Source organism: Hypanus sabinus, chromosome 7 (assembly GCF_030144855.1).
Source record: "Hypanus sabinus isolate sHypSab1 chromosome 7, sHypSab1.hap1, whole genome shotgun sequence".
Classification (NCBI taxonomy): domain Eukaryota; kingdom Metazoa; phylum Chordata; class Chondrichthyes; order Myliobatiformes; family Dasyatidae; genus Hypanus; species Hypanus sabinus.
In genome coordinates this window covers 46,187,855-46,213,499 of record NC_082712.1, presented here as the reverse complement: position 1 = coordinate 46,213,499, position 25,645 = coordinate 46,187,855, and the positions used below count along the sequence as shown (strand labels likewise).

At 39.4% G+C, this 25,645-nt stretch overlaps 1 protein-coding gene across 7 annotated transcripts in view; it reads left to right on the top strand.

Moving 5' to 3' along the window:
* The window catches only part of adgrl3.1 (adhesion G protein-coupled receptor L3.1), a 573,597-nt gene that overhangs the window by 303,980 nt on the left and 243,972 nt on the right, over positions 1-25,645 (top strand). For all 7 annotated transcript variants that reach the window (XM_059974620.1, XM_059974623.1, XM_059974622.1 and 4 more), the window contains one exon: positions 17,589-17,698. In XM_059974620.1, coding sequence (XP_059830603.1) covers positions 17,589-17,698 — 110 coding nt within the window. The remainder of the gene's footprint in view (positions 1-17,588; positions 17,699-25,645) is intronic.

The following is a 25,645-nucleotide window of genomic DNA, read 5'->3' as shown; positions in this document are numbered from 1 at the left end:
CCCAAACAATATCCTTATCCTTCACATGAGGAAATCTGCAGATGCTGGAAATTCAAGCAACACACACAAAATGCTAGTGGAATGCAGCAGACCAGGCAGCATCTATAGGAAGAAGCACATTCGACATTTCAGGCTGAGACCCTTTGGCCTGGGTCTCAGCCTGAAAAGTCAACTGTGCTTCTTTCTATAGATGCTGCCTGGCCTGCTGCGTTCCACCAGTACTTTGAGTGTGTTCCTTATCCTTCATTTAGGACCTGTTGAAATACATTACTTTGTTAGTTATTTTCTTACTTCCTGCATCCCAAACCGTGCTGTGATACAGTCAGAATGTTAGCCACTGAATTCCACTTTGCCAAGGACATCTTGAAGACACAGTATCTCAAGAAGGCGGCATCCATCACTAGATATCATTACCATCTGGACGTGCTCTTTTATTACTCCCATTGGGGTGAAGGTACAGGAGCCTGAAGCCAACACTCAACAATTTAGGAAAAGCCTCTATGCCTCTGCCATCCGATTTGTGAAGTGTTCATTGATTCATGGGCATAGTTCATTAGTCCTTTAACATTTTTGTGTATTTTATATCTTTGTTTTGTTCTGCTACTGCAAAACATCAACTTTCATATCAGTAGTAATAAATGTGGTTGTGTTTCTATTGTGATGGGTGTTCCAATATGCAGATTCTAAAATTGAAGGAATCTAATATTTCACAAGTTGACATTGACAAGTAGTGTTAATTAGCAAACAGTTGAGTCATGCTTACAGTCAACCTCTAACCATCTCCAGTGTACAAACTGTTGGTAATGGGCTGTTAAATGACAGAAACTGTGATGGTGTCAGTCACTGACAGCCTCCGAGGATCATTTCTCAACGTCATTTTGAACTTCAGAAGGAAATACACTCTGCTCATCTGCTGGTAAAAATACAAATCAGCATCTGGACTTGTTACCAAATAAGAGATAAATCAGCTGGAGTCCAACACTTTGGTCTTAACAGAGCAGTAAACTCAATAATTTCATGGATTGTTTTTACAGAGCAAGTCTCAAAAAAAAGGCAATGTCAAGTTGTCATCCGAATTAGTCTAATATTTTAAAAAGTTTATTTTGATTCAGATTAAAATATTCCCTCATTTGCCATCCCAGTTTTTTTTGTTTCTTTAGACCAAGTGGATTTGTTCTGTATTAATTACGGTTGAGTTGTTACACAACAGAGAGTGTCCTTTGTATGAAGGAAGCGTTCTGTACTGGTTACACCTCCCGAGGACAATTCTTTTCTGCAGTACACAGAATGGAACATCACCTTGTATTTAATACATCATCATTTGTATTTTGGATTAGACTTTACAATAATAGCTCAATTATTACAATAGTTTCAAGACCAAAACATTTGCAACAATCTTTAACTAGAAATGTCGAATAAATGATTTATCTCTGTGCCCTACTCACAAGCTCCACTGTCACAAAGCCTATTCTATGCCAGATTGGTTCAATCTGTGTGATAATGCAAAACTGGTCAGTTGCAAGTATTGCATACAGCTAAATGCATTGATCCCAAGAGTATCTCAGCATGCAATGCAAAAGATTTGTAGCCCACTGTTACATATGCCTGTAGTCATACTATTCCAATGTAGCTACAACACAGGAAGTAAAACTAAATGAGTCAGGGTCTATTCTCAATCGTTCAGCAAAATGGAAGATATCACAGACCATGCTTTCAAGTGACATAGTGAAAATAATCTCACCAAGATCTGGTTTGCATATTACTAGACTGTCTCCTCCAGATCTCATTTTAGCCTTTGTCCCAGTATGAACAAAGGAGCTAGATTTTTTAGGTGACTGAGAATGACCCTCCGTGTTGTCAAGTAATGTACGATTTGGCATTGCAATAAAGAGCACTGGTAAAATAGGTCAGTGGAAATCAAGCAGTAACAATAACCACCGTTTGGAGTCAAACCTAAAACAGAAGTAAGTGAGTATGGTTGCTGACGGTCACTGATTTCAATCCCAGAAGTCTCAGGGAATCCTTAACAGTACTGCATCATTAACTTTCATTCCACCATGAGATCATTCATGGGGATATATGCAGCTGAATTCCATTTGTGTATTCTCAGAAAGTAAAGTGGCATAGGCAACATTCATGGCTGATAAATGACAAGTAATATTCTGGCTAATTGGAATATATCGGTACCAGGACATTTTGGCCCAATTAAACAGCTGCCCTAATTAGCCAAATTTTCATGAATCTAATTAAAAAGGTATAAAAAGACAAACTACCATTTAACTGAGTAGCAAATGATGTGTTTAAATGAAATACAGAACAAATTAGAATATTACTAATAGCAATACAGTATTGTCAAACTACGTATTGGTTCCTAATAGTTATAGACTGAGTAATTCATCAAATGCTCGCTGCTGTATTCTTTTTATTGTAACTGAAGAAAAGCAGTGCAGACACTCAGTGCAAATAATAGACAATGGTCATACAATGTACTCAGTGATGGCTGCCGCAAAATCCTCACTGACATTGCAACATTCAAGATGATTGGCAATACCTTCAAATTCTTCGTAGGTCCTAACTTGTTGAAATAGTAAAATAGTTTAATCTTCAGTCCCTGTTATTTCTGGCATCTCCAAGCCTGAATGTTTGAAACGCAATGAGCAAAACAGTTCTGTATTTTCTTACTGCTTATTTCTCACCAACTATAGCAGACAAAAATCACTGATTTTTGAACACAAACACACAAAACTGGTGCTTTTTTAAAAAACCGTCCGTTCTAAACACCATATAGTGTCCAGTGGTCACACAAGTATAGATGACTGATGCCAGTTAGAAACTGTTCAGCAAGAGTCTCCTGTTCCAGTTAAGTGGCATATTGTCCCAAATAATAAAAGGGAATGCTGGCTGTTTTGTCAACTAGTTTTTGTTGATTTCAATACAGTGTAGAATAGGCCCTTTTGGCCCCTTGAGTTGCTTTGCCCAGCGGTCCCTGATTTAATCTCAGCCTAATCATGGGACAATTTACAATGACCAATTAACCTACCAACCAATGCACTGTGGGAGGAAACCGGAGAACCTGGAGAAAACCTATCTGTCACGAGGAGAAGGTATAAATTCTTTACAGACGCTGGCAGGAATTTAACGTGGGTCGCTGATGCTTTGATGTCCTAAACACTACGCTACTGTGTTGTCCCACATGAGCAGCTGCCCCGATATACTGATGGCCCAAATAACTGGAATCCACCGTATGATGAGAGCAGAATCAATAAGCCAAATGGCCCAGTTCCTTTCCTTTGTCCTGTGGACTAATAGTTACAATAAATACAATTGATTGTTTCAAGTGCTTTACTTATTTTAACCTTTTAAACATTTCACTTTGTAATTAGCTTTTGGTTATCTTCTGATGTTTGTGAATATTGTTGTGACAAAAGCATACAGCACAGAAATCTGCTCTTCAGCCCACTGTCAAAACTGGCCTTCACCACCCATTTACACTAATCCTACGTTTATTCTCCCCACATTCTCTTCAACACTCACCTTCAATAGAATGCAACTTCATAGTGGCCAACCTACCAAGCTGTAAGTCTTCGATATGTGAGAGAGAACTGGGGCACAGAGACGAAACCACCATGGTCACAGGAAGAGTGTGCAAACTGCACACAGACAAAACATGAGGTTAGGGTTGAAACTGGGCCACAGAGGCTCTGAAGCAGCAGGACATTAAAAGTTTTGGGACACTTAGAGAACCAATAATTTTCAGGGTATCATTGGCCAACTTTTGTTCATTTCTGGCATTGGGTTTATGTCTTTTTTTCGTGGAAGTTCTCAATATTTCATCTGATTCTGTGCTCCACGTTGCTGCTGCAATTGAGTACTGATAGGGCAACAGAAGTATAAGCGGCTTGCAGCCCACTCAGGTGGACCAAGCCAAATTGTCCCATTTAGACCTGATGTCGCCTCAGTATTTTCTGTGGCATTATCACATGCAGTATTTTTCTGAAGTGCAAATGAAGTGAGTGCTGTTAACATTTCTAGTTTCATTGCTAGTCTTCAAATTATTTCCATTTCTGCTGTTTAATGCATTAAATCCATTCAACATATTTGCTTTCTTGTCATTTTTTGCTTGGCACAAATTAGACATCACAGAATCAGAAATTATTTTTCTTGATTGTATTGCACTGAGAATTTTCACACTTTATTGACTGGAAGTCAGCAAAAGGCCCACAAAAGGATTTGGCTTTATGACAAAATTCTTCCAAGAAAAGTCCAATTCCAGGATTATGTCTCCTGATCCTAGTTCCATTTGAACTTGACATCTGATCCTTTAAGCAAGGCACGTGATCTGCACATTGTCGTGTCTGCATCAATTTAGTGGCCCTAGCACTGTTTGCTTATTAAAATGGAAATAGATTCAGAGGAGTTTCCACGGAAAAAATGTTAGCCCAAAATTCTCCCATCTATTTCACAATCCTTGAAAAGTTTTACACAGCAGAACACAGAGCAGACAAATTGCAAAACATGTCTGTAGAATGATACATGGGCAAAGATGAGGGATCTGTATTCAAATTAAGCACACTGGCTGGGAATATCACCATAGTTCTGAGCTATGATGGTTATTCTTAATTAATCACTCCTGGAGAATGTCCTGCTATAAGTGACAAGGATTGAATTAATGTGTGCTTTATATGTACACCTATCAGTTGGTAATATTTATCTTCTATTACATAACTAACTTTCATTCTCAGTTTTTCATGCTGTAGATATAAACCTGATTTTGTGGTGAAATGGGCATAATTTCTGCCATTTCAGTTTGTCAGGACACGAAGCCTGTCAAATCTCTGTTTGTTCTTACTCTATAGGTGGATTTAATTTTTATTAATACTTTTGAAGTAAATAGATTTGGCAGTGCATTTTTAACCTTAAGTTGTCATAGTCCTTGATCTGCATTCAATTCACCGGCTTGCTGAAAGCCAGAAATCAAACTTTCCTACCTCTTCCCATGAAAGAGAAAGGAGGGTGGCTGTTGCACAGGACATATCTCTGATATGTTACTACATAATACCACAAGGGGAAACACCCGAACTTTCTAGAAGGTGCTGCCAGTGTTTGGAATACTAGCTGCTTGAGACCATAGATGGGGACTTTGCAATCCTGACAGACAGAGCTCTTGAGTGGTTCATTAATGCTGTTGGTGTTTTGGAGATCTATTGTGGACCTAGCATTGAGTTGTAAAACCCATCCAAATCATTTATGCAGATAAGAAACTAAACCCCTGGTATGCTTATACCAACAAAGTCCTTTGATGCATTGGATCTATGACCAACAGTAAACTTGCAACAAGACTTCACACACCATCTCAAAGAATGCTTCTTCTTCACTTGCCTGTCACTCTACCTTCTTGGCAAGCGGACCTGCTCAGAGACCAGCTGATCTGAAGCAAATAATTTGTTCAGGTTGGCATTTGAAAAATCAGATGTCAGATCTAAACTACTCTTGCATGCTAAAACATCTAGCTTGTATGTTGAGTTTTTTTTTTGGATAAAGTTAATCAGAGATCAATGGTTTTGTTCCATGCCTTGCACTAAGTTGTCCGTTAAGCACCGATTGTAAAATGATACTTTTCCCTTTTTGAAAAGAAACTAGAACAACACTGTCTCACAATGGGCCTCAGTATATGGCATAAAATGGCTGCATGGATTGATGGTCTTTAAGTAATTGCGTGACTCATATTCTGTTCTCATTGAACATGAATGTTATTTTCTGGAATCCTTACCAGATATTTGGGTATCAAGTTCTTGCATTTCCATCTATTTTCATATGAAAGCTATAATCAGTGATCTTGGCACTGAACAAAAGAAATGTGCTTAATGTGCTAATTTATGTCATATGCATGTATTTATCAAGATAGGTTTGCAGCAAGTGGCCCTCTAGTCACATCCACTTTCCTGACACATGCCTGAAATAACAGTTCGGTGTTATTTTGATCTTGGATTTCCGCAGGGATTCTCCTGATTTGCATAACCTAACGGGAGTTTTGTACATCCCCCTCAGAAGTTTACATTCTGATCATTCAGAGAGTGGCACTCACTTCTGAAAAATGGAAAGTAGTTAGCTTAAAATTTGTCTGCCGCAGGAAAGCTAACATTGCAGCCTGCGTTGTGTTTGCAGAAAGACAATAAATCATGACTTTTTATGTCCAATTAACAGGTTAAAAAAATCTTTAAATTTATTCTAACTCAGGCAAAATCTTTGTAGTTTGTCTAGCTTTGAGTGTTGCGTGTGGTATATTTTTTTTGAATGGGATGTGTTTGTTTCTGTTTGTACATCAATCATTGTGGAAGGACTTAGAGTGAGAGAATGGACAAAAAAGTGGCAGGTGGACTGTAGTGTAAGGGAATGTATGGTTATGAATTTTGTTAAATGGAATAAAGGTAGAGACTATTTTCTAAATAGGGAAAATTCAAAATTCAAATGTGCAAAAGGAATTGGGATTCCTTGTTCAGGATTCCCTGAAGGTTAACTTGTAGGTTGAGTCAGTGGTAAGGAAGGCAGGTGCAACGTTACCATTCATTTCAAGACTGTATGGTCTTATTGGCACAAATACTCAATTCATTTTGCTGGCCTTGTTCTGTTATACTCTTAGCATTGTCAGGGAGGATATCGTGCATATGTGAGGAACATGGCATGCTATTGTCCTTTTAGCATAAAGTTAAGTGAGTATGAGAAATGGGCCCAGCATTGTAAGTGCAATTATGAAGAAAGCAAGGCAGCATCTTTATTTGGGAATTTGTGGAGATTCTGCAATGTAGCTAAAACTTCGACAGACTTCTATAGATGTGTAGTGGAGAGTATATTGACTGGCTGCATCACATCCTGGTATGGAAACGCCAATGCCCTTGAACAGAAACTTCTACAAAAAGTAGTGGATACAACCCAGTCCATCACAGATAAAGCCCTCCCAACCACTGAGGTCATCTGCAGGAAAGCAGCATCCATCATCAAGGGTCACCTACGACCCAGGACATGCGCTGTTCTCAGTGCTTCATCAGGAAGAAAGTCCATGAGCCTTCGTACTCATATCACCAGGTCCAAAGAAAGTTATTACCCCTCAACCATTAGGCTCCTGAACCAAAGGGAATAACTTCACTCAACTTCCCTTGCCCCATCATTCAACATTGAAATGTTCCCACAACCTATCGACTCAGTTTCAAGGATTCTTCATTTCATGTTCTAAATATTTTTTTCTTTTTTTTATTTATTATTTCTTTTATTTTGTATTTGCAGAGTTCATTGTTTTTTGCACACACTGGTTGAATTTCCAGGTTGGTGCGGCCTTTCATTGATTCTATTATGGTTATTCTATAGATTTATTGAGGATGCCTTCAAGAAAATGAATCTCAGAGTTGTATATGGTGACATACTGTATACATACTTTTATTTTGAACTTTAAAATAATATAAAACATGTTGGGAACAGTCAGCCGATCAGACAGTACTTGCAAATAAGGAAACAAGTAATATTTCAGGTCAAAGACTGCAGAATTGGAAAAGAGCGGGAAAGATGCAGCAAGGATAAGCCAGTGGTCAAGTTTAAAATTGCAACATGAAGCTATTTTACTTTCTCCTTCACAGTTCTGTCAAAGGGTCTGCAAACTGCAGCATTAACTCTGTTTCTGTTTCTACAGATGCTGCCTGACCTGTTGGGTATTTCAGGCATTTTCTATTTTTATTTCAGATGTCTAGCATTTGCAGAACATTTTGTTTTAATTTTCATTGCATGCAAGTGGCTGATTATCTATTAACAGAACTGAGCAAAACAGTACTCTGATTCCACAAAGTATTCCATAATTAAATATATAAATGAAGCAAACTGTATCAAGTAAATTAAATGAGTTCCCAAGTTTATAAATAAACCATTTCACTAGTTCTTAAGGAGACATATTTTGTTTTTATTCCAATAGGTTCAGGATCAAAACTGTCTGAAGCTTTCCGTCCTATTCCTGGTGAAAATTAACATGTCTGTACAGAGCATTGTATAAAAAAGAAATTAAATATATTGTACTTCTAGGGAGGTGTTTCCTCAAGCTAGCAAACATGTGACAATGCATAATTAGAAATAACAGCAAAGTGCTTAATAACAACACCCAGCAAGTTCAAACACCATCTTCCTTCTTCATTGTTAAAGTTAGTCTCTGGTCAACACTGGCCAATGATACTGAACTTTTGTACTTGTTAGAAATTGAAATTTTATTGCCACTTTTAAATTTTAAGGTTTTATTTTATAAGGGGACAAATAGGGTCTTCACTTATTCTTAAGGAAACCCAGTATATATTTTTAAAATTTCATTATATCAGGGCAGTGTTTCAGATTATTCCCCCCTCTGATGAAGTTGTAACTACTAAATGAGAGAAGGTAGTGTTGACTGCTTTGTGAAGTCTTGAAATTATTGCAGAAAGTTGCCAAGCATAGTCCGTAAGACTGTAGGAGCAGGGTGAGGCCATTTGGCCCATCAAATCTGCTCCACCGTTCCATCATGGCTGATTTATTATCCCTTCCAAACCCATTCTCGGGCCTTCTACCTGTAATCTTTGATACCCTGACCAATCAAAACCTGACTAACCTCTGCTTTGAATCTATTCATAGACTTGGTCGCCACAGCTGTTTGTGGCAATGAATTCCACAAATTCACCTCCCTCTGGCTAAAGAAGTCCCTCCTCATTTCTGTTCTAAATGGAGGTCCATCAATTCTGAGGTTGTCCCCTCTGATCGTAGACCCACCCACAATAGGAAACATCCTTTCCATCCTGGTGTCTTCTCTGTGGAATGCATGGGTTTTCACCTAGTGTTCCCGGTACCTCGCACAATCCAAAGACATACCAGACTTTCCTTATGCTGTCTTTGACTTCCTTTGTTAGCCACAATTGCCACATCTTCCCTTTAGAATACTACTTCATCTTTGGGATATATCTATCCCCTGCCTTCCAAATTGCTCCCAGAAACTCCAGCCATTGTTGCTCTGCTGTCATGCCTGATGGTGTCCCCTTCCAGTAGGCTTCGGCCTGCTCCTCTCTCGTGCCTCTGTATTACTCCAAAGTAATACTGATACATTTGACTTTATCTTGTCTCTCTCAAACCACAGGGTGAGTTCTATCATATTATGATCACTGCCTCCTAAGAGTTCCTTTACATTATGTTCCTTAATCAAATCTACTTCATTACACACACCCAATCCAGAATTACCCTTCTGGCAGGCTCAACCATAAGCTGTTCTCAAAAGCCACCTTGTAAGCATTCTAAAAATTCCCTCTTATTATCCAGCAGCAGTCTGATTTTCACAATCTACTAGCATATGGAAATCCCCCGTGACTGTGGAAGATTAACCTTTTTACATTCCTTTTCTATTTCCCGTCGTTACTTATATCCCACATCCTGACTACTGTTCAGAGGCCTCCATATAACTGCCGTAAGGGTCTTTTCACCCTTGTAGTTTCTTAACTCTACCTACAAGGATTCTACATCTTCTGATCCTATGCCACCTCTTTCTGAGGATTCCATTTCATTTTTTACTGTCACTCCATTTTGGAGATTTGGATGTTTGTTTTGAAAGAGAGGAAGAGTCTTTCTCTAAATGTTAGTTCATACTAAACTTAATAAAAAAAACAAATTGGGGGTTTGGTGAAACTGTGTTGAAAGCTGGCTTAATTTGGTATATAGAGACAAGATTTCATTTTGAAAAAATTAACCCCTTGTGAGAATGCCCACTGTGTGCTTAAAGATCTGTTCTGAATCTCTGCCACTGAGCATGACGTTAGTGCCAAATCCAACTGTTCTTGCAGAGGACCTTGCATGATTTTTGCCTCTCTTTTGTCCAAATACGTAATGGCTTAAGGACAAGCATTCCATCTGGTTTGATCCTCTTTGAGTTTTGATGCAGTATTTTAATTGAGTTGTTGCCTGTCCACTTCATAAATTGTCCTCATTGTTGTGGTTTAGAGACAATAGTGAACTCTGTGGACTTATTAATATTACCACATGGTAGTTTTCACGGTCATTATTAGAAAAGCTCTAGTTTTGCTTCAGATTCTTCTGGTGAAATATAAGTATTGCAGCTGCCAAGTTGGAATTTGACTTGTGTTTCTCGGCCATGTCTGTCTTTAGGGCCAAAAGCTTTCACCCCATTGCTACCATTTGCAGTGCTCATGCTTCTGTGGCACTAGGAAGTGGACTGTCCGCTTTCTATTTGCTTCAGAACATGATGATCATCTGAGCTTTAGCTTTTGATTTTTTTAAAATTGTTCAGATCATGATTGAATTAACACACTGAAGGTTCCTGGTGTTCAGTAAGGGCACAAGTAAGAAATGAGCATGCTTTTTTGTAATAAAGTATTTTTTGGATGATTTTTGTACTGCTTCACAGGGTGCTTTTCCCCCCCCCCCAAAGACCACCAAAATAGAACTCTTCCCCTCCCCGCCCATGGTTTGTATAGCTGATTACTGTGCATCAGAATTTCATTTCTTGGTGAGCTGTTGGTCATCCTTCAGTTAGAATCATCAAATCTCCAAACTGAAATTTCACAATAAACAAATATAAGCTGTGACCAATGCCTTGTAGTCTTGTGCAATGTCCAAAAGTTGGGAGCAGCAGGAGAAACAAACTTTGAGCTCAGTCTTTTCATAAGATGAACGTAAGGGTGGACCAGCTGGGTGTTTAGCTGAAGAATTGCTTTTGGAGATTCATTTGGATTCTGGGGTGAAGCTGTAGACTCATCAAATGTCATCTGGAATGTGTATATGTTTGAATTAAAATTTTGCTGTTTCCATAGAGTAATTGGCCCAGACTTGCAAAGCATCATCCCTCATGGTTTCAGTCAGCAGTTCATGCAGAAGCCACTTAGACAGCTGTTGTGTAATATTGGACTTAGAGCTTATTTTATGTTTGCAAGAGCATGTGAGTTCTGTTCGGGTCATTGCTGTCCAGGCCCACAGTATGATTAGAACAATCTGTGATAATCTTTATGCATCTTATATACTTGACCTATCATTTAAATTTGTTTCGGAAAATTTGCATGTGTCCTTTTGCCTGCAACCTGATATATTGGGAACAAATTTGATGGAGTGATCCAAATGGGAAAATAAGCCAGCTCCTGTTTCTCTGCCATGAAATATGAAAATTCAAACACTTAGTGTTAACAATTTTTCAGAGTGAAACTCAGTACTCCCAGTGCACAGCCTCACCAATGAATTGTCCCTACTCCTAAATTCATTGTCCTGATTGATGAAGGTGAGCATGCTAATTGGTGCCTTCACCAGTCTGCCAACTTTGCATTTGTACACCCAGGGCTCCTGATGATCCAGGCACACCAGGTCTTCCAGACCTCCAAGTCTGGCTTCAGTCATGGACAGTGAAATCAGAGAACTTGCATGCCCCATTCAGCAATCCTCTGGAGTTAGTGAAAATTACTTCAATGTGCCTGTGACCAGACATCCATCTGCTCCAAGACACATCCTGGATGCCTATTTGCATGCACCTGAATTTCTGTCATGCAAGATATTTCAGGGACAATCAGTGTTCTTGGTGTCTCATTACACTGTTGTAGGCACTTCAGTTAGGCAAGCAGAAGAAGTGTTGAGTATGGTATACTCTGAGTATGGCAGAAAACTGACGTGTGTCATGGAGCAGTGGGACCTGGAAGTGCACAGTTTACTGAAAGTGGCCACACAAGTAGATAGGGTAGTGCAAAAGGCATTTAGCATCAGTCAGGGCAACGAGCTTAAGAGTAGGGACATTACTGTGCAGTTTTTAAAGTCATTGGTAAGGCTGCACTTGGAGTTCTATGTACGGATTTGGCCACCTGGTTACAGGAAAGACATTGTCAATCTGGGGAGTGTGCAGAAGAGACTTGCGAGGATGTTGCCTTGCTTAGAGGGGCTTGAGTTATAGCGAGAGTTTAGCCATGCTGAATCTTTATTGCATGAAGCATAGGAGAATGAGAAGCAGCTTCAGTGTATCTCTGAGGCAGACAGCTGTCTTTTCCCCAGGGTTGCGGAGTCTAATACTGGAGAGTACAAAGATAGAATGTAAGAGACATAAGAAGTAAGTTCTTTCCACAAAGGTTAATAAGGACCTGGAGTGGGCTGCCAGAAGAAGTGGTTGAGGAGGGTAGATTTGCGACATTTAAGTGGCATTTGGATAGGTACATGGAGTAGAAGGTCTTGGAGGGGTATGGGCATCTGGACGAGCAGGGAGGATGCTGTGGTCAACATGGAGTAGTGGGGCCAAAGGGCCTGTTTCTGTGCTGTACTACTGTATGGCTCCATTCAGATGTCCAATATCACATTGATTTGTTGATGCTCAGCTTTCATAAAATTCATAGTCATCCAGCAGGGAAACAGGCCATTCGGTCCATTTGTTTATGCTGATCGTGTTGCTCAGTGAGCCAGTCCCATCCGCTCATAGCCTTTTAAACTTCTCCTATCCATGTACTTGTATGTACTGTGCTCAGGCCAACTCCTAAGGACTTCCCCAGAATGATTTTGAGCTTGATGGGTTTCAAATTTCAGGTCTCCACTACCTATTCTTTAGACTTTCCTCTTGATGACAGAGACCCTACTATCATGAGCACTGTGAATTGCATTTTTTCCGACATTTCACACTGTCCTGCTTTGGCATTGTACAAGACTAGCTGTGGATCTGCTAAAAGTATCGACAGAGCATCTGGTTCCTTGTGAATACCTTTCTACTCTAGCCTTGTATTAAACATTGAAAGGTTATAAAAAGATTTCACAATAAAAGACGTAAAATACGTTACAGTCAAAGCTAGATTCAGGAGCAGAAATAGAGAAAGGGAAACAAAACAACAAAGGTAAAATAAGAACCAACAACATTTAGAAATCCTTTGCCAAGAATAGACTTGCATGAAGGAGACTCCACAGCTATAATTGCCCCCTATCTTGACCTCCAGTTTTGAGTTCATGTTAGGATCATAATCACTATTACTAAAAGTGTCACTGTAAAATGATAGACCAGACCTAATTATATGTACATCACACATCACAAATTGCTCCTGCAATTTCGTGACACTTAACGGGAATGTTGACAGAACGTCCAGAGAGGCCTATAGTTAATTCAATGTTGTTGATTTGCAACTAATGATTTCCCTTACTTTACACAAATTGCTGTTTTTGAATGCATTGATAGTAAGAGGAGCATTGTGAACTTGCCATAATTATTCCAACAGTGAAGATTCCAACACTGGGGAGAACTGTGGAGTTCAAGAAGCATCTATGGAGAGAGAGAGAGAGAGAGAGAATGAATAGTTAACATTTCAAGCCAACAATGATTCATCAGGCCATCAATATTTTGGATATTATTTCAAATTTCCAGCATCTGTAGTATTTTGATTATGTGTCTTAGTTTCCTTCATCAGTATCTGAAAAATTGGTTTCTCATAACATAAATTATATCATTCTGGTAATGTCCTAAATCCTTGAGCTTATGTACATTTGTACCAGCTGGAGAGGTAGCTATCAATGCACAGCCTTCAGCTCATGACATGGTTGCATCTGTGTGCTGCCAATTAAGCAAGCTGCTGTTAATTAAGTCTGGTTTTCCTGGAAACTACTAAATCCAGCTTTCCCTCTGAGTTCAAACAAATGAAGCTACTGCAGCACAGCGTATGGATGTCAGAAGAATGCCTTGATGTGAACCATTGTTTCAACTTGATGTGGTTTGCCGCAAGACTTCTAAGAGTTTGCAAGTACATGCACACAGTAAAGAATTAACTTCTACACTGTATATTCTGAGAAACTTATGGTACTAATCAGTCCAAATGTTGCCCCAGTCCTTTTCCAAAATATTCCAGATGTTTTTCTTCTGTTGAAGCAGTTTGATCAAAGTTTCATGGATGAAAAAATCAAATACTAAGAATATACAAAAAAGTGAAGTATGCTACTATGTGGGAAAATCTGGCTTGGATGTATAATTAAATTGGGGCACCATGGTAACATTGGGGTTAGTGTAACGCTATTACAGTTCAGGACGTCAGAGTTTGGAGATCATTCCTGGTGTCATCGGTAAGGAGTTTGTATGTCCTCCTGTAATGCATGGGTTTTCCCCAGATCCTTCCATAATCCTAATGATGCACCAGGTGGGTAAATTGGCCATTGTAAATTGTCCAGTGAATAGGTTAGGGTTAAAAAGGGGCCGTTGGGAGTTGCTGGGAGGTGTGTCTCGTCTATTCTGCACTATATCTCAATAAATAAAATAAATAAATTTTAAATCAGTAGAGCAACATTTCAAATTTAGATCACCCATTGGCCATGAGCTATGCTCCCTCTAAGGTAGGTGTGTGTGTGTGTGTGTGTGTGTGTGTGCGCACGCACGCACATTTTTCAACCAGCCCACAAAGGAAATCAATGTACGCACAAAAGGTTAGTTACCAAAAATAATGTAGTAATTAAAAACTATACTTACTGAAAATAATCTTGTAGCTAAATGTTTCTGCTAACTGAGTGAGTTAAATATGTATGCTATTTTGGTGTTATTCTGTGCAGTTTTATGTCTAATATTTTGTGAACCTATATAAACTGCACCATGTGTGCATTCAGTGCGCACATACTTTGGTCACAGGAAAAAAAATTGGCATAACAGATTTTTGTGTACACTGACTACTAAAAATTAGAAGGAACATTGGCCGTGAGTGATCAGATACTTCATTTTTATTGGTTTTTGTTTAGTCAGTTACTGCCTGTCTAATTACTTAGCTAAAACACTGGTGATCTATAACCATACAAGAAGTTCACGTCCAACCTATGAAAGGCTATTTTAAGAGCAAAAAAAAGAATTGTGAATGAAATTAGAAACGGACTTGGAAGCGTGTAGCTCTGGCAGGGTTTGCAGGCCATCATGTTCTACAAGGCGAAACCTAATGTCATGAATAGCTGTGATACTTCACTCCAAGATGACCTCAATGCTTTTTACACATGCTTTGAAAGGGATAAGAAAACTACACCTGTGTGAATCACTGTAGCACCTGGTGACCGTGATCTGTCCTGGAGGCCAGCGTCAGAATATCTTTCATGAGGGTGTACCATCTCAAGGCACGAGGCCCCAAAAGAGTTCCGAGTAGGGCACTGAAAACCAGTTCCATCCAACTGGCAGGCATGTTCAAGGCCATCTTCAATCTCTCACTGCAGCTGCTTCAAAAGGGTGACAATTATACCAGTGCCCAAGAAGAGTAAGGTAAATCGCCTCAATGACGATTACTGTGATGAAGTGCTTTGAGTTGTTGGTCATGGCCAGTATCAACTCCTGCCTAAGCAAGAACCTGGACCTGCTGCAATTTTCCTATCGCCACAATAGGCCTTCAATAGATTCAATCTCACTGGCTCTCCTCTCGGCCTTGGATCACCAGGACATTACCAATACCTTTGTCAGGCTGCTACATATCAATGTTTGACACAATTATACCCCAGTATTAATCCGTAAGCCTCTGTACTTCCCTCTGCAAATGGATTCTTGACTTCCTTATCGGGAGACCACAATCAGTGTGAGTTGAAAATAACATCTCCCCCTTGCTGAGAATCAACACAGGCATACTGCTAGTGAGTGTCATTACACATTGCTTTACTCTCTGCCCCCACGGCTGTGTGGCGAGGCACAGCTGAAATATCATCTATAAAGTTGCCGTTGACACAACTCTTGAGAGAATTTCAGATGGTGACAAGGTGACACAGAGGAGTCAGATAGATCAGCTAGCTGCTTGACTGGTGTCGCAACAGCAAGCTTACACTCAGTAAGACCAAGGAATTAATTGTGGAGTTCAGGAAGGGGAAAGGGAAGTCAAGGGAACACACCAGTGTTCATCAAGGGTGGAAAGTATGGGCTGTTTCAAGTTCCTACTATAGTTGTCAACATCTCTGTGTATCTACCCTGGGTCTGCTACATTGAAGCGATTACAAAGAATGCACAACAACAGCTATATTTAATTAGGAGCTTGAGTAAACGATATGTCACCAAAGAATCTCACAAATTTCTACAGATGTACTAGGGAGAGCATTCTAATTGGTTGCATCACCATCTGGTATGGAGAGGCCACTGCACAGCACTGGAAAACACTGCAGGAGTTGCGTACTCCGCCAGCTTCATCGTGGACACAGCACTGAGGACATCTTCAAAGCGCAAAGCCTCAAAAAGGCGGTGTCCATCATTAAGGACCCCCATAAACCAGGACATGTCCTTTTCCGATTGCTACCATCATGGGAGGGACAGGAGCCTGAAGACACGTACTCTACGTATTAGGGTCAGCTTCCTCCTCCTTCACCATTAAACTTCTGAATGCACAATGAATCCATGAGTACTACCTCACCTATTGTATTTTTTTCTTTCTTTTGCTTTCTTCTTGCACTGCTTCTTTATTTAATTATATATTTCTAACTGTGATTTATATTTTCTAAAGTTTGTATTGCATTGTACTGCTGCCCAAAACAACAATTTTCATGACATATGCCAATAAAATTAAGCTAGATTCTGAATCTGCTTCTGGCTCTTGGACTGATGCTGTCAATACTCAACAGGTCACGTTGTATCTTTGGGAAGAAAAAGGATTCTGTCTGACCTACTGAGTTTTCTCTAGCATATTCTGTTTTTATTTTGAATTTTACAGTTTAAAAAAAAATAATTTTAACTTGTTCTATTTCTGCAAGAGAATGTCGAAGACCCTACCTACCACACTCTCTTCTACAGCCTCCATCAGCCAAAGTATACAATAACCTGAAAACATGTACTACCAAGAGCAGTTTCTATCCTGCTGTTATAAGACTATTAATTGGGTCTGCAGAATGATAAGATAGACTCTTAACTTCATAATCTACCTTTCTGTGGCCATGTACCTTATTGTCTGCCTGCACTGCACTTTCTCTGTATGTGGAACAGTTTATTCTGTTAACATTTTCACTTGTGCTGCCTCATTTCCCTGTTGTTGTGAAATAGCTTGGGTGGCAAACAAAATGAAGTTCTTTACTGTACCTCTGTACATGTGACAATACTAAATCAACTTGCTAAGTTGTCTTTCTGTTTTCTGATTTGCTTTAGTGAAAACAGAACCTCCTTTGATTCCCCGAAAGGATTTTGAAGATAAATATCGTCTCCAGTTGCAGTATGTTTGCTCAGTTTGGGCAAGACTATTCCTGTGAATCAGTAGATTTTGAAGAACTCAAGTTGTATCAGCAACATTTTTTTTGTCATCCAAGTTATTTTAAGTCAATTTCTGAGGTGTATCCCACCCTTTGTACAAGTGCCTGTGTTTTTCTTTCATGCCTGTGTCAAATTGATTGAGATACTTCAAACACATTTTGGACTCCAGTTGCGGTTGATTCATTGATCAAATTAATTTTCCAGTGCTGTCTTCAAGGAGGTTACCAACCAGTACTAACCTTGGCTTGCTTGATGGGGCTCACTAGTTTACTGCCACAAGTGGAGAGAGCGTTTTTTTTTGTTTTGTGTCATTACGTTTACGTTTAGGAGCATGCTGCAATCAAGGAATTGTTTAGCTGTGTTATTCATTACGGATTTTTCTTCACTTCTTTTCCAGGTGTAATAATCGAACCCAATGTGCCGTTGTTGCTGGACCTGATGTGTTTCCAGATCCGTGCCCAGGGACGTACAAGTATTTGGAAGTTCAGTATGAGTGCGTTCCTTACAGTAAGTCTGATCTAGATCTTGCATTTACTTGAGTATTTTACTGAGATTTTCACCCAAATCTTATTTTTTTTTGTGTTGGGATAAGTATTTGGAAAATGTTCTAAGCCAAAGGTCAATATCAAAGCTGCATATGTCACATAGTAACCAAAAGCTGCAGATCGAGGCATTGTAAGTCAGTAGTGCAGCTCACCTGCTGCTTTTCATAAAGCCCTAAACTATTTAAAAAGGGGTATGTCTCAGGGAATGCTGCTTGTTTTTTCTCCCCCACGTGTATGGACTGGTTAATTTGCTGATCTCTTTACACCCCACCTTAAAAGTGACAATAAATGAAAAGTGAGTGGCAGTGACTCATCCTTGAGTTGGTCCAACGAGGGACTTCCTTTAAAATTTAAAAATAATTTAGTGATGGTAATACACAGCCTGTGGCACCTGTGGGAAGAGAAACAGAGTCAACACTTCAGATCAAAGAAATGTCACTGGCCTAAAATAGCAAACCTCCGCAGATACTAACTCACCTGAGCAGCTCCAGCTTTTCCCCTCGAACTTCCAGTGTCCAGCAAGCTTTTGTATGATGTTTTTGTCATGTTTGTAATGGGCTACCATGAGATCCTATATTATTTTTGCTTTGTGCTTTAAAAACCAGTTTTTATTATATGAGAAGGTATTTTACCTTCTTTTCTCCTTAATGAACAGCTTCAGTCTTGGTAGGGGTTAGATTCTTTTTGTAATAAATTAGTATAGTTCAATATAATTATTGATTAACTTATATGAATATGGGGTAATGTGATTTTTATTATGAACAGATATAATGTATTTGGTAGGTTTTCTTTACCTTTTTTGACCTTTTATATACTCTTTCTTGTATTCTGTATTCTTATATGTAGAAACTAATAAAAATATTGGAAAAAGGAAAAAAAAAATCCAGTTTTACCAGAGTTTCCCACTTCAATATTCTGGAATGCATCAGCATTTACTTTGAGGATAATTTAGCTTCTGGCATCATTATCTGTTAATGATAGCCGTTGAATAGAAAGTGTTCCTTGTTGACTTGGCTAAGTGCAGCAGGAAAGTACTGACATACTGTGTAATGTGCCAAATATCTTTTCAGCCTTTATAAATACTTACTTGTTCTGTTTAATCTAGGATTAGGTTAATAGCAACTGAAAAATCTCTTTCACTTTATCATTATGAATTTCAGCTTCTTGTTAACATTATCTGACTTGAATATCTTCACTGTTAATTTGTGTGCTCTGTATATATTTATTTTTCAGAAATCAATTCTGATTTGGCACATAAGGGTATCAATCTGCCATCTCCAGTTGCCATGTCTGGAGCAAGGTTTATTACATGATTGGCAAAAGAACATGCTGAATTGGGATCCTGATACAAAAGTGGAAGATGTGTGGTTAATTAGTTAGCATGGCTGTATAAATGATTATTCCTGCTACTAAAAGAAGCCTATTTGTTTTCTCAGTTTATGGTGACCTTGCAAAACAGAATGTGTATGGATTAAAATAGAGCACATTGCTCACATACTGAGATATTTAATTGGTGTTCATTGCTTTGCAATGGACAGAGTGGGCTGTTAGCATGGGGGAGAATAACCTAGTTAACTAATAGCTCATGACTTAAGGAACTTAGGTAGTTGAATCACAGGACAAAACTGGAAGTATAGAATAGGATGTGATATATTTGAGTATGTGTTCATATATTGGCCTCAATTCTGCAGTCATTGACGAAGTACCAGGTGTTTCTACTGACATTATAAAAAGCTATCCAGAGTTCTGGTGAGCTTGGGAGCATGGACTTCTCCTTTTCGTCTGTGTCGGATATCACTTTAATAAGGTCTCTGATTTCCAGCAGCACTGATATTATCAGGCAATGCATGCAGCCAATCAGATTGAAGAATGTTCATAGTCCTACACCAAAAGGCTGATTGGCCCACTGAAGCTGTGCACATCATCAAGCACCCATTTATGCTAATACTATACGCCTCAAATCCTATCAACTCCCCCTAGATTCCCCCGCTGATCCCTATACTATGGGCATTTTGCAGGAACCATTTTCAAACCAATCCACTCATCTTTGCTACGTGGGAACAAACTGAAGCACTTGGGCAAACATGCACAGTCAGAAAGAGAACGTGCAAACTCCACACGGGCAGTACTGAGGCTGGGATTGAACCCAGGTCGCTGGAGCTATGAAGGAAAAGTGTAGCTGAAGTGAATGTTGATGTCGTAGAGGAGATTTCAATGGCAGAAACTTTAAATAATTATTTTGAATTATTTTTTAAAATAGAAAAATACTAATGATATCCCAGCAGTAGTAGATAGCAAAATGGTTAAAGGGTGGATGGAAACAATTTTATTTTGTTCCCAAAGGGAACTGAACAATAAGCCAAAGAACTTAAGGCTGACAAATCACCCTGTACTCAATTGGCATGTAAGGAGGGGCTGCAGGCTAATGAATGCATTATAATCTGCCAAAATTCCTTGGATTTATTTTATTATGTTTATGTTATTTGGCGAAACAGTGTGGAATTGGGCCTTCAAGCCGCACCGCCCAGCAACCTCCGACAACCCCAATTTAACCCTGACCTAATCATCAGATAATTTACAGTGACCATTTAACCTACCCGTTATGCCTTTTGACCGTGGAAGGAAACTGGCAGATATGAAGAAAAGCCATGCTTTCCAAGAGGAGGCTGAACAGAGACTCCTTACAGAGGACTCTAGGATTGAACTCCAAACTCTGCCATTCTAACCACTACACTCTTCTGGTGCCCCAACAAGTCTTTGCCAAATTTGCTTGAATTCTTTGATTACATAACATGCAAGGTGAATCCCTCATTTGAAATACCACAAAACCCAGATATTCTCAGTCTGCTGGAGGAAAACTGTATGCTAAGGCTCTTCAATTTCATAACATAGAAGAAAGAGATGAGATCTTATAGAAACATTTAACATTATGAAAGGGATAAATAAGATAGAGGCAGGAAAGTTATTTTCAATGGAAGGTGAGACCTGAACTAGGGGACATAAACTCAAGATTTGGGGGTGTAGAAGGTTGGATAAATTTTTGCACAGTGGGGGAATTACGGGTATGGGGAAAAGTCAGGTAGCTGGAGATGAGTCCATGACCAGATCAGCCGTGATCTTATTGAATGGCAGATCATGGATCAGATGGCCTACTCCTGCTCCTGTTTCTTAAGTTCTTATGTTCTCATTTGAGGAAAAGATAAAAAGGTTTGTCAGCACAAAAGGTGTAAAAGTGTATTGGGGAGCAAGCAGAAATAAGGGTTTGAGACAGAGGCCCGGCCATTATCACACTGAAATTATTTGTGGGCTATGCTTCCTCTTTTTCATGTTTCATATTTTCACTTTGAATTCTGGAAGATATTCAATAAGATTACTGCAAGAGGTAAGTGCATGTGGATTTGGGGTAACTTTTTTTTTAGTATGGATAGAGGACTGGTTAATTAGTTTGAAACAAAGTCGGGTAAGTCAGCCCCATTCAGATTACCAGTCATGAACTGGAGAGTTACCATGGGGATCAGCTTTGGGTCCTCATCTATTTATTATCCATATTAATAATCTTGATGAAGGGAGTCGGTGCTGATGTTTCAAAGATGTGCAGGTTGTGAGAGGGACATGAAGAGGGAAGCAGATTCAGTCACTATATTTGAGAGGCATTTAGACAGACACAAAGGGGGAAGATGTTGAAGAACGTGGATCTAAAGCAGGCAAAATGTTGATATGACTGTGATATACTGAAGGAACACACACAAAATGCTGGAGGAACTCAGCAGACCAGGCAACATCTATGGAAAAGAGTATAGTTGACACTTCGGGCCTTGTTTCTGTGCTGTACATCTCTGACTCAGAGATGCTTGGGAGGGGGGAGGGTTGACAGGATGAATGCTGAGGGTTGCTTCCCAAAGCAATTATTTGAAACTTTGAAGGTTAATCAAAGCAATAAAATGAGTTTTCAAGAATACTGTTCTATTCAATGCTCATGACTGGAAAATTGGGTTTGGGGCTGAACTAATATTCAAAACGTCAAAATTTTCCCTTAGAAAATGTAATGTTCATGTATATTAGCTGATAATAATGTCTTTGGAAAGTGATTGTGAACAAAGAGAAACATCAGGAATGTAAGGTATACTCCAAGAAGAAAAATCCATCTAGTTAGTATCTCCTTGCAACTCAAGCCTCTCCAGTTCCAGTAACACCTTTATGAAACTCTTCTGCTTCCTATCCCACTAAATGACATCCTTATATCAGGCCGATAGGACTATGCAGCATACTCCTAGTGTGGTATCAAAGGCTTGTACAGTCCTAACTCCTGCACTCAATATGCAGACTGATGAGCATGCCAAATGCTGCCTTCATCACCCTGTCTACCTGCATCTCCACTTTCAGGGAGCGGTGTACTTGTACCCCTTGGTCTCTCTATTGAAAAACATACCCCAGAGCCCAACCATTTACTGTGAAAGTCCTGCACAAGTTTAACTAAGATGCAGCCTCTTGCTTTGTTTGGGCAGCCTGCCTTTCATGCATGGAATGATTTTTGCAGTAGGATTTTTAAGAAGATCTAACCACATCTAATCAATGCAGTGCTGGTTCAGAACTCTACCCACGGTATTTTGTGAAGATAGCTGGCTTCAGTAAACTTTGCCTCAATCTTTATGTTCTAAAGTTATTAGAATTATTTACTTAGTTAATTTTTTGAGAAAAAATATGTAAAATTCATCACTGATTAGGTGGACTAGTGCATTTGAAAGAAGCCAAGACCTTGAATGATGTGAGAGGTAAATATCTTCTATAGATGTATTTGATTCCAATTTATTATTACTGAATTAAAATATGAGATTTGTCCTTTTGTGTTAGCAGTATAGTACTGGCAAAAGTCTTGGGTCGGTGTATATATAAAGAGAGAGACAGGTATATAGCTAGGGTGGCTAAGACTTTTACACGGTGCTGTAGTAATTTTATGCATTCCATTGCTGCTGCAAAAAAAATCATGACATGCGAGTAATGATAAACTCTGATATGGGTCTCTACTGTAGTCTGAGAGTGGGAAGGGGGCAGAGAAAAGGGAATCATTGTTGGGAAAAGGAGAGGGAAAGGAGCAGGAAACACTGGAGAGACATTCTGTAATGATCAATAAACCAGTAGTTTGGAATCAAATTACTTTGCCCAGTGATCTGCTCCTGTGCCACCCCCTGCCCCTGGCCCTTGACACTGCTTCTCAGCCAACTGCCCCATACCCCTCCCATGGCACTCCACCCTCGCCATTCCCTGCATCCTTTGCTCCCACTGGGCCAGAATTATAGACTTGCTCTCTGCTCCACGTTGCAGATATATTACTTGCACTGTACTGTAAAAGTACTATAAATTCCAAAAATAAGTAGTATACGAAAAGCAAATTAATCTTGAAGATTTGATAAACTGTTTAGAAATCTGATAGAGGAGTGGTAGAAGCTGTTTCATAATCATTGAGTGTGGACCTGCAGGGTCCTGTATGTCCTCCCTGATGGTAGTGATGAGAAGAGGGCATGTCCCATTTGGTCCTGCATGATAGATACTGCATTCTTGAGGCACTGCCTCTCATAGATGTCCTTGATGGGGAGAGTTGTCTTCATGATGGAGCTTGCTAAGTCTGTAACCTTCTACTGCCTCTTGGAGACCTGTGTATTTGACTGGCCGTATAAGGTAGCAATGTAACCAGCCTGAATGCTCTCCATTCTACATCTATAGAACTTAGTAAGAGTCTTTGTGATGTGCATCTCCTCAAACTCCTAACAAAGTAGTGCCACTGACATTCCTTCTTCATGATTGCATCAATGTGTTAGACCCAGATTAGTAGTTGGAGTCTTTTAGTTAATCATCTTGATGACCAACATTAAAGTAAACGCAGTTTCCCATTATTCATTCTGCAGACCTATCACACTTCCCATAAACTGGGTTCAAAATGTTTCACTGCAGACTGTTATTAACCTTTACCATGGCAAAGATCTCCATTTTTTAAGTACAAAACAACTAGATCAAATGTGGACCCTCTCTACAAACTTAAGTTTTTTTGTTCATAATCTCCCCGGTTGCAGAGGCGTGGAGGAATGGAAATAGTAAGCAGATTACACTGCTGCAGTGACACCTATTTTCTCTGCATCTATTGCCACTTTCTGCAAAGTATTGTTCACTGTGTATTGCAGAAGTCTATTACAGTTATGCACACAGATACATGATTGTGCACTGGGGATCTTATTGAAACGTACAAAATTCTAAAGGGATTGGACAGGCTAGATGCAGGAAGATTGTTTCCGATGTTGGGGAAGTCCAGAACGAGGGGTCACAGTTTAAGGATAAAGGGGAAGCCTTTTAGGACCGAGATGAGGAAAAACTACTTCACGCAGAAAGTGGTGAATCTGTGGAATTCTCTGCCACAGGAAACAGTTGAGGCCAATTCATTGGCTATATTTAAGAGGAAGTTAGATATGGCCCTTGTGGCTAAAGGGATCAGGGGGTATGGAGAGAAAGCAGGTACAGGGTTCTGAGTTGGATGATCAGCCACGATCATACCGAATGGTGGTGCAGGCTCGAAGGGCCGAATGGCCTACTCCTGCACCTATTTTCTATGTTTCTATCTAGTAGGAAATTATTTTTAATTTCACTATGTTCCTTGAAAGATGGTATGTTTAGGATGACATTTAAATATAGTTTCTTGAATTATCAAGTACTGTTGAAGGGACCACAATTTTCTTATGCATCTCTTCAAATGTTAATGATGGCAGCTCACAATGGTACTATTAGGGGAGGTACGAGAGTGGCTGAGGTCCAGTTTGAAGAAAAGTAGGAAATAAACAAAATGCACAATACTTTAGATGCATGTGTGAGTTTCACAGTACTAGAAGTGTTGCTAACATGCCAACCTAGAAATATAAGAGAAACTGGTCAACAGTTTTAAAAATACAAGTTGGTGCTGATATATAAAAACCCATCACCTGGAGAGTGGTTCTGATTATACAGTCTTTGTCTTGCAAAGTAGTTGTGCCAAGCAGGGAAACCTGCAGGCAATATCCATTTCTTGAAGATGTAAAATTGATTGACCATTATGTGAATTGTGAGGGGTGTACAGCTCTAAGAAGTGCATCAGAAATGGTGCATTTTGTTTTTATATATAAATGTAAAATAGCACTGAATGACTTGAGAATGGTACCCTTTTCAATGTATAGTTTTACAGTTGTTTTGGATCCTACCACCCTCTTCATGCTGTTATGCTTGCCCTCCCTTCATTGACTAGGTGCCTTTTCTTGTTCTTCCTCTGACTTCAAAACTTAGTTTAATCTGATAGAACTGCTGTGTACTCCAGGCAATCACCTCTATATCTCTCCTCTGCCACATTGCTTCTTCCTGCTCTCCTCACAGTTCAAGATAGTATTATCTTTCTTCATCTACTTTTTAAAACATTTCTCATTTTCCACCCTTGCTTTCCTCCTCCCACTGTTCCTCCTGGATTACCATGCTGTCTGATCTCCCACATGGGTTTCTTTCATGCTTGTGATGATGCATTCTGCATTCCACTTTCTTTTTCTAAGTTCCTTGAGTTATGCTAGTTATGAGTTGAATTGAGATTCACCTTCATGCCCAGCTCCCACCCTTCAATGGCATGCTCTAATATCATGCAACTCAGACACTCAAGACTATATAGAAACCAGCTATTTGTTCTTTGTTATAAAGTATGCTGGGTTTTAACAATTATTCATATATCTTTTGTCCCAAGATGTGGTGATTACTAGACACGTAAGAATGTTGCTCTTAAATAGATAATTTGTTGGCAATAATTGCATATCAATTTGGTAATCGCATCGTGATCTTTTCCACCGATTAACAGCATGCCATGTTGTTCAGCTGCTTCAAAAGCCACATGGGTGCAGTCTACCAATGA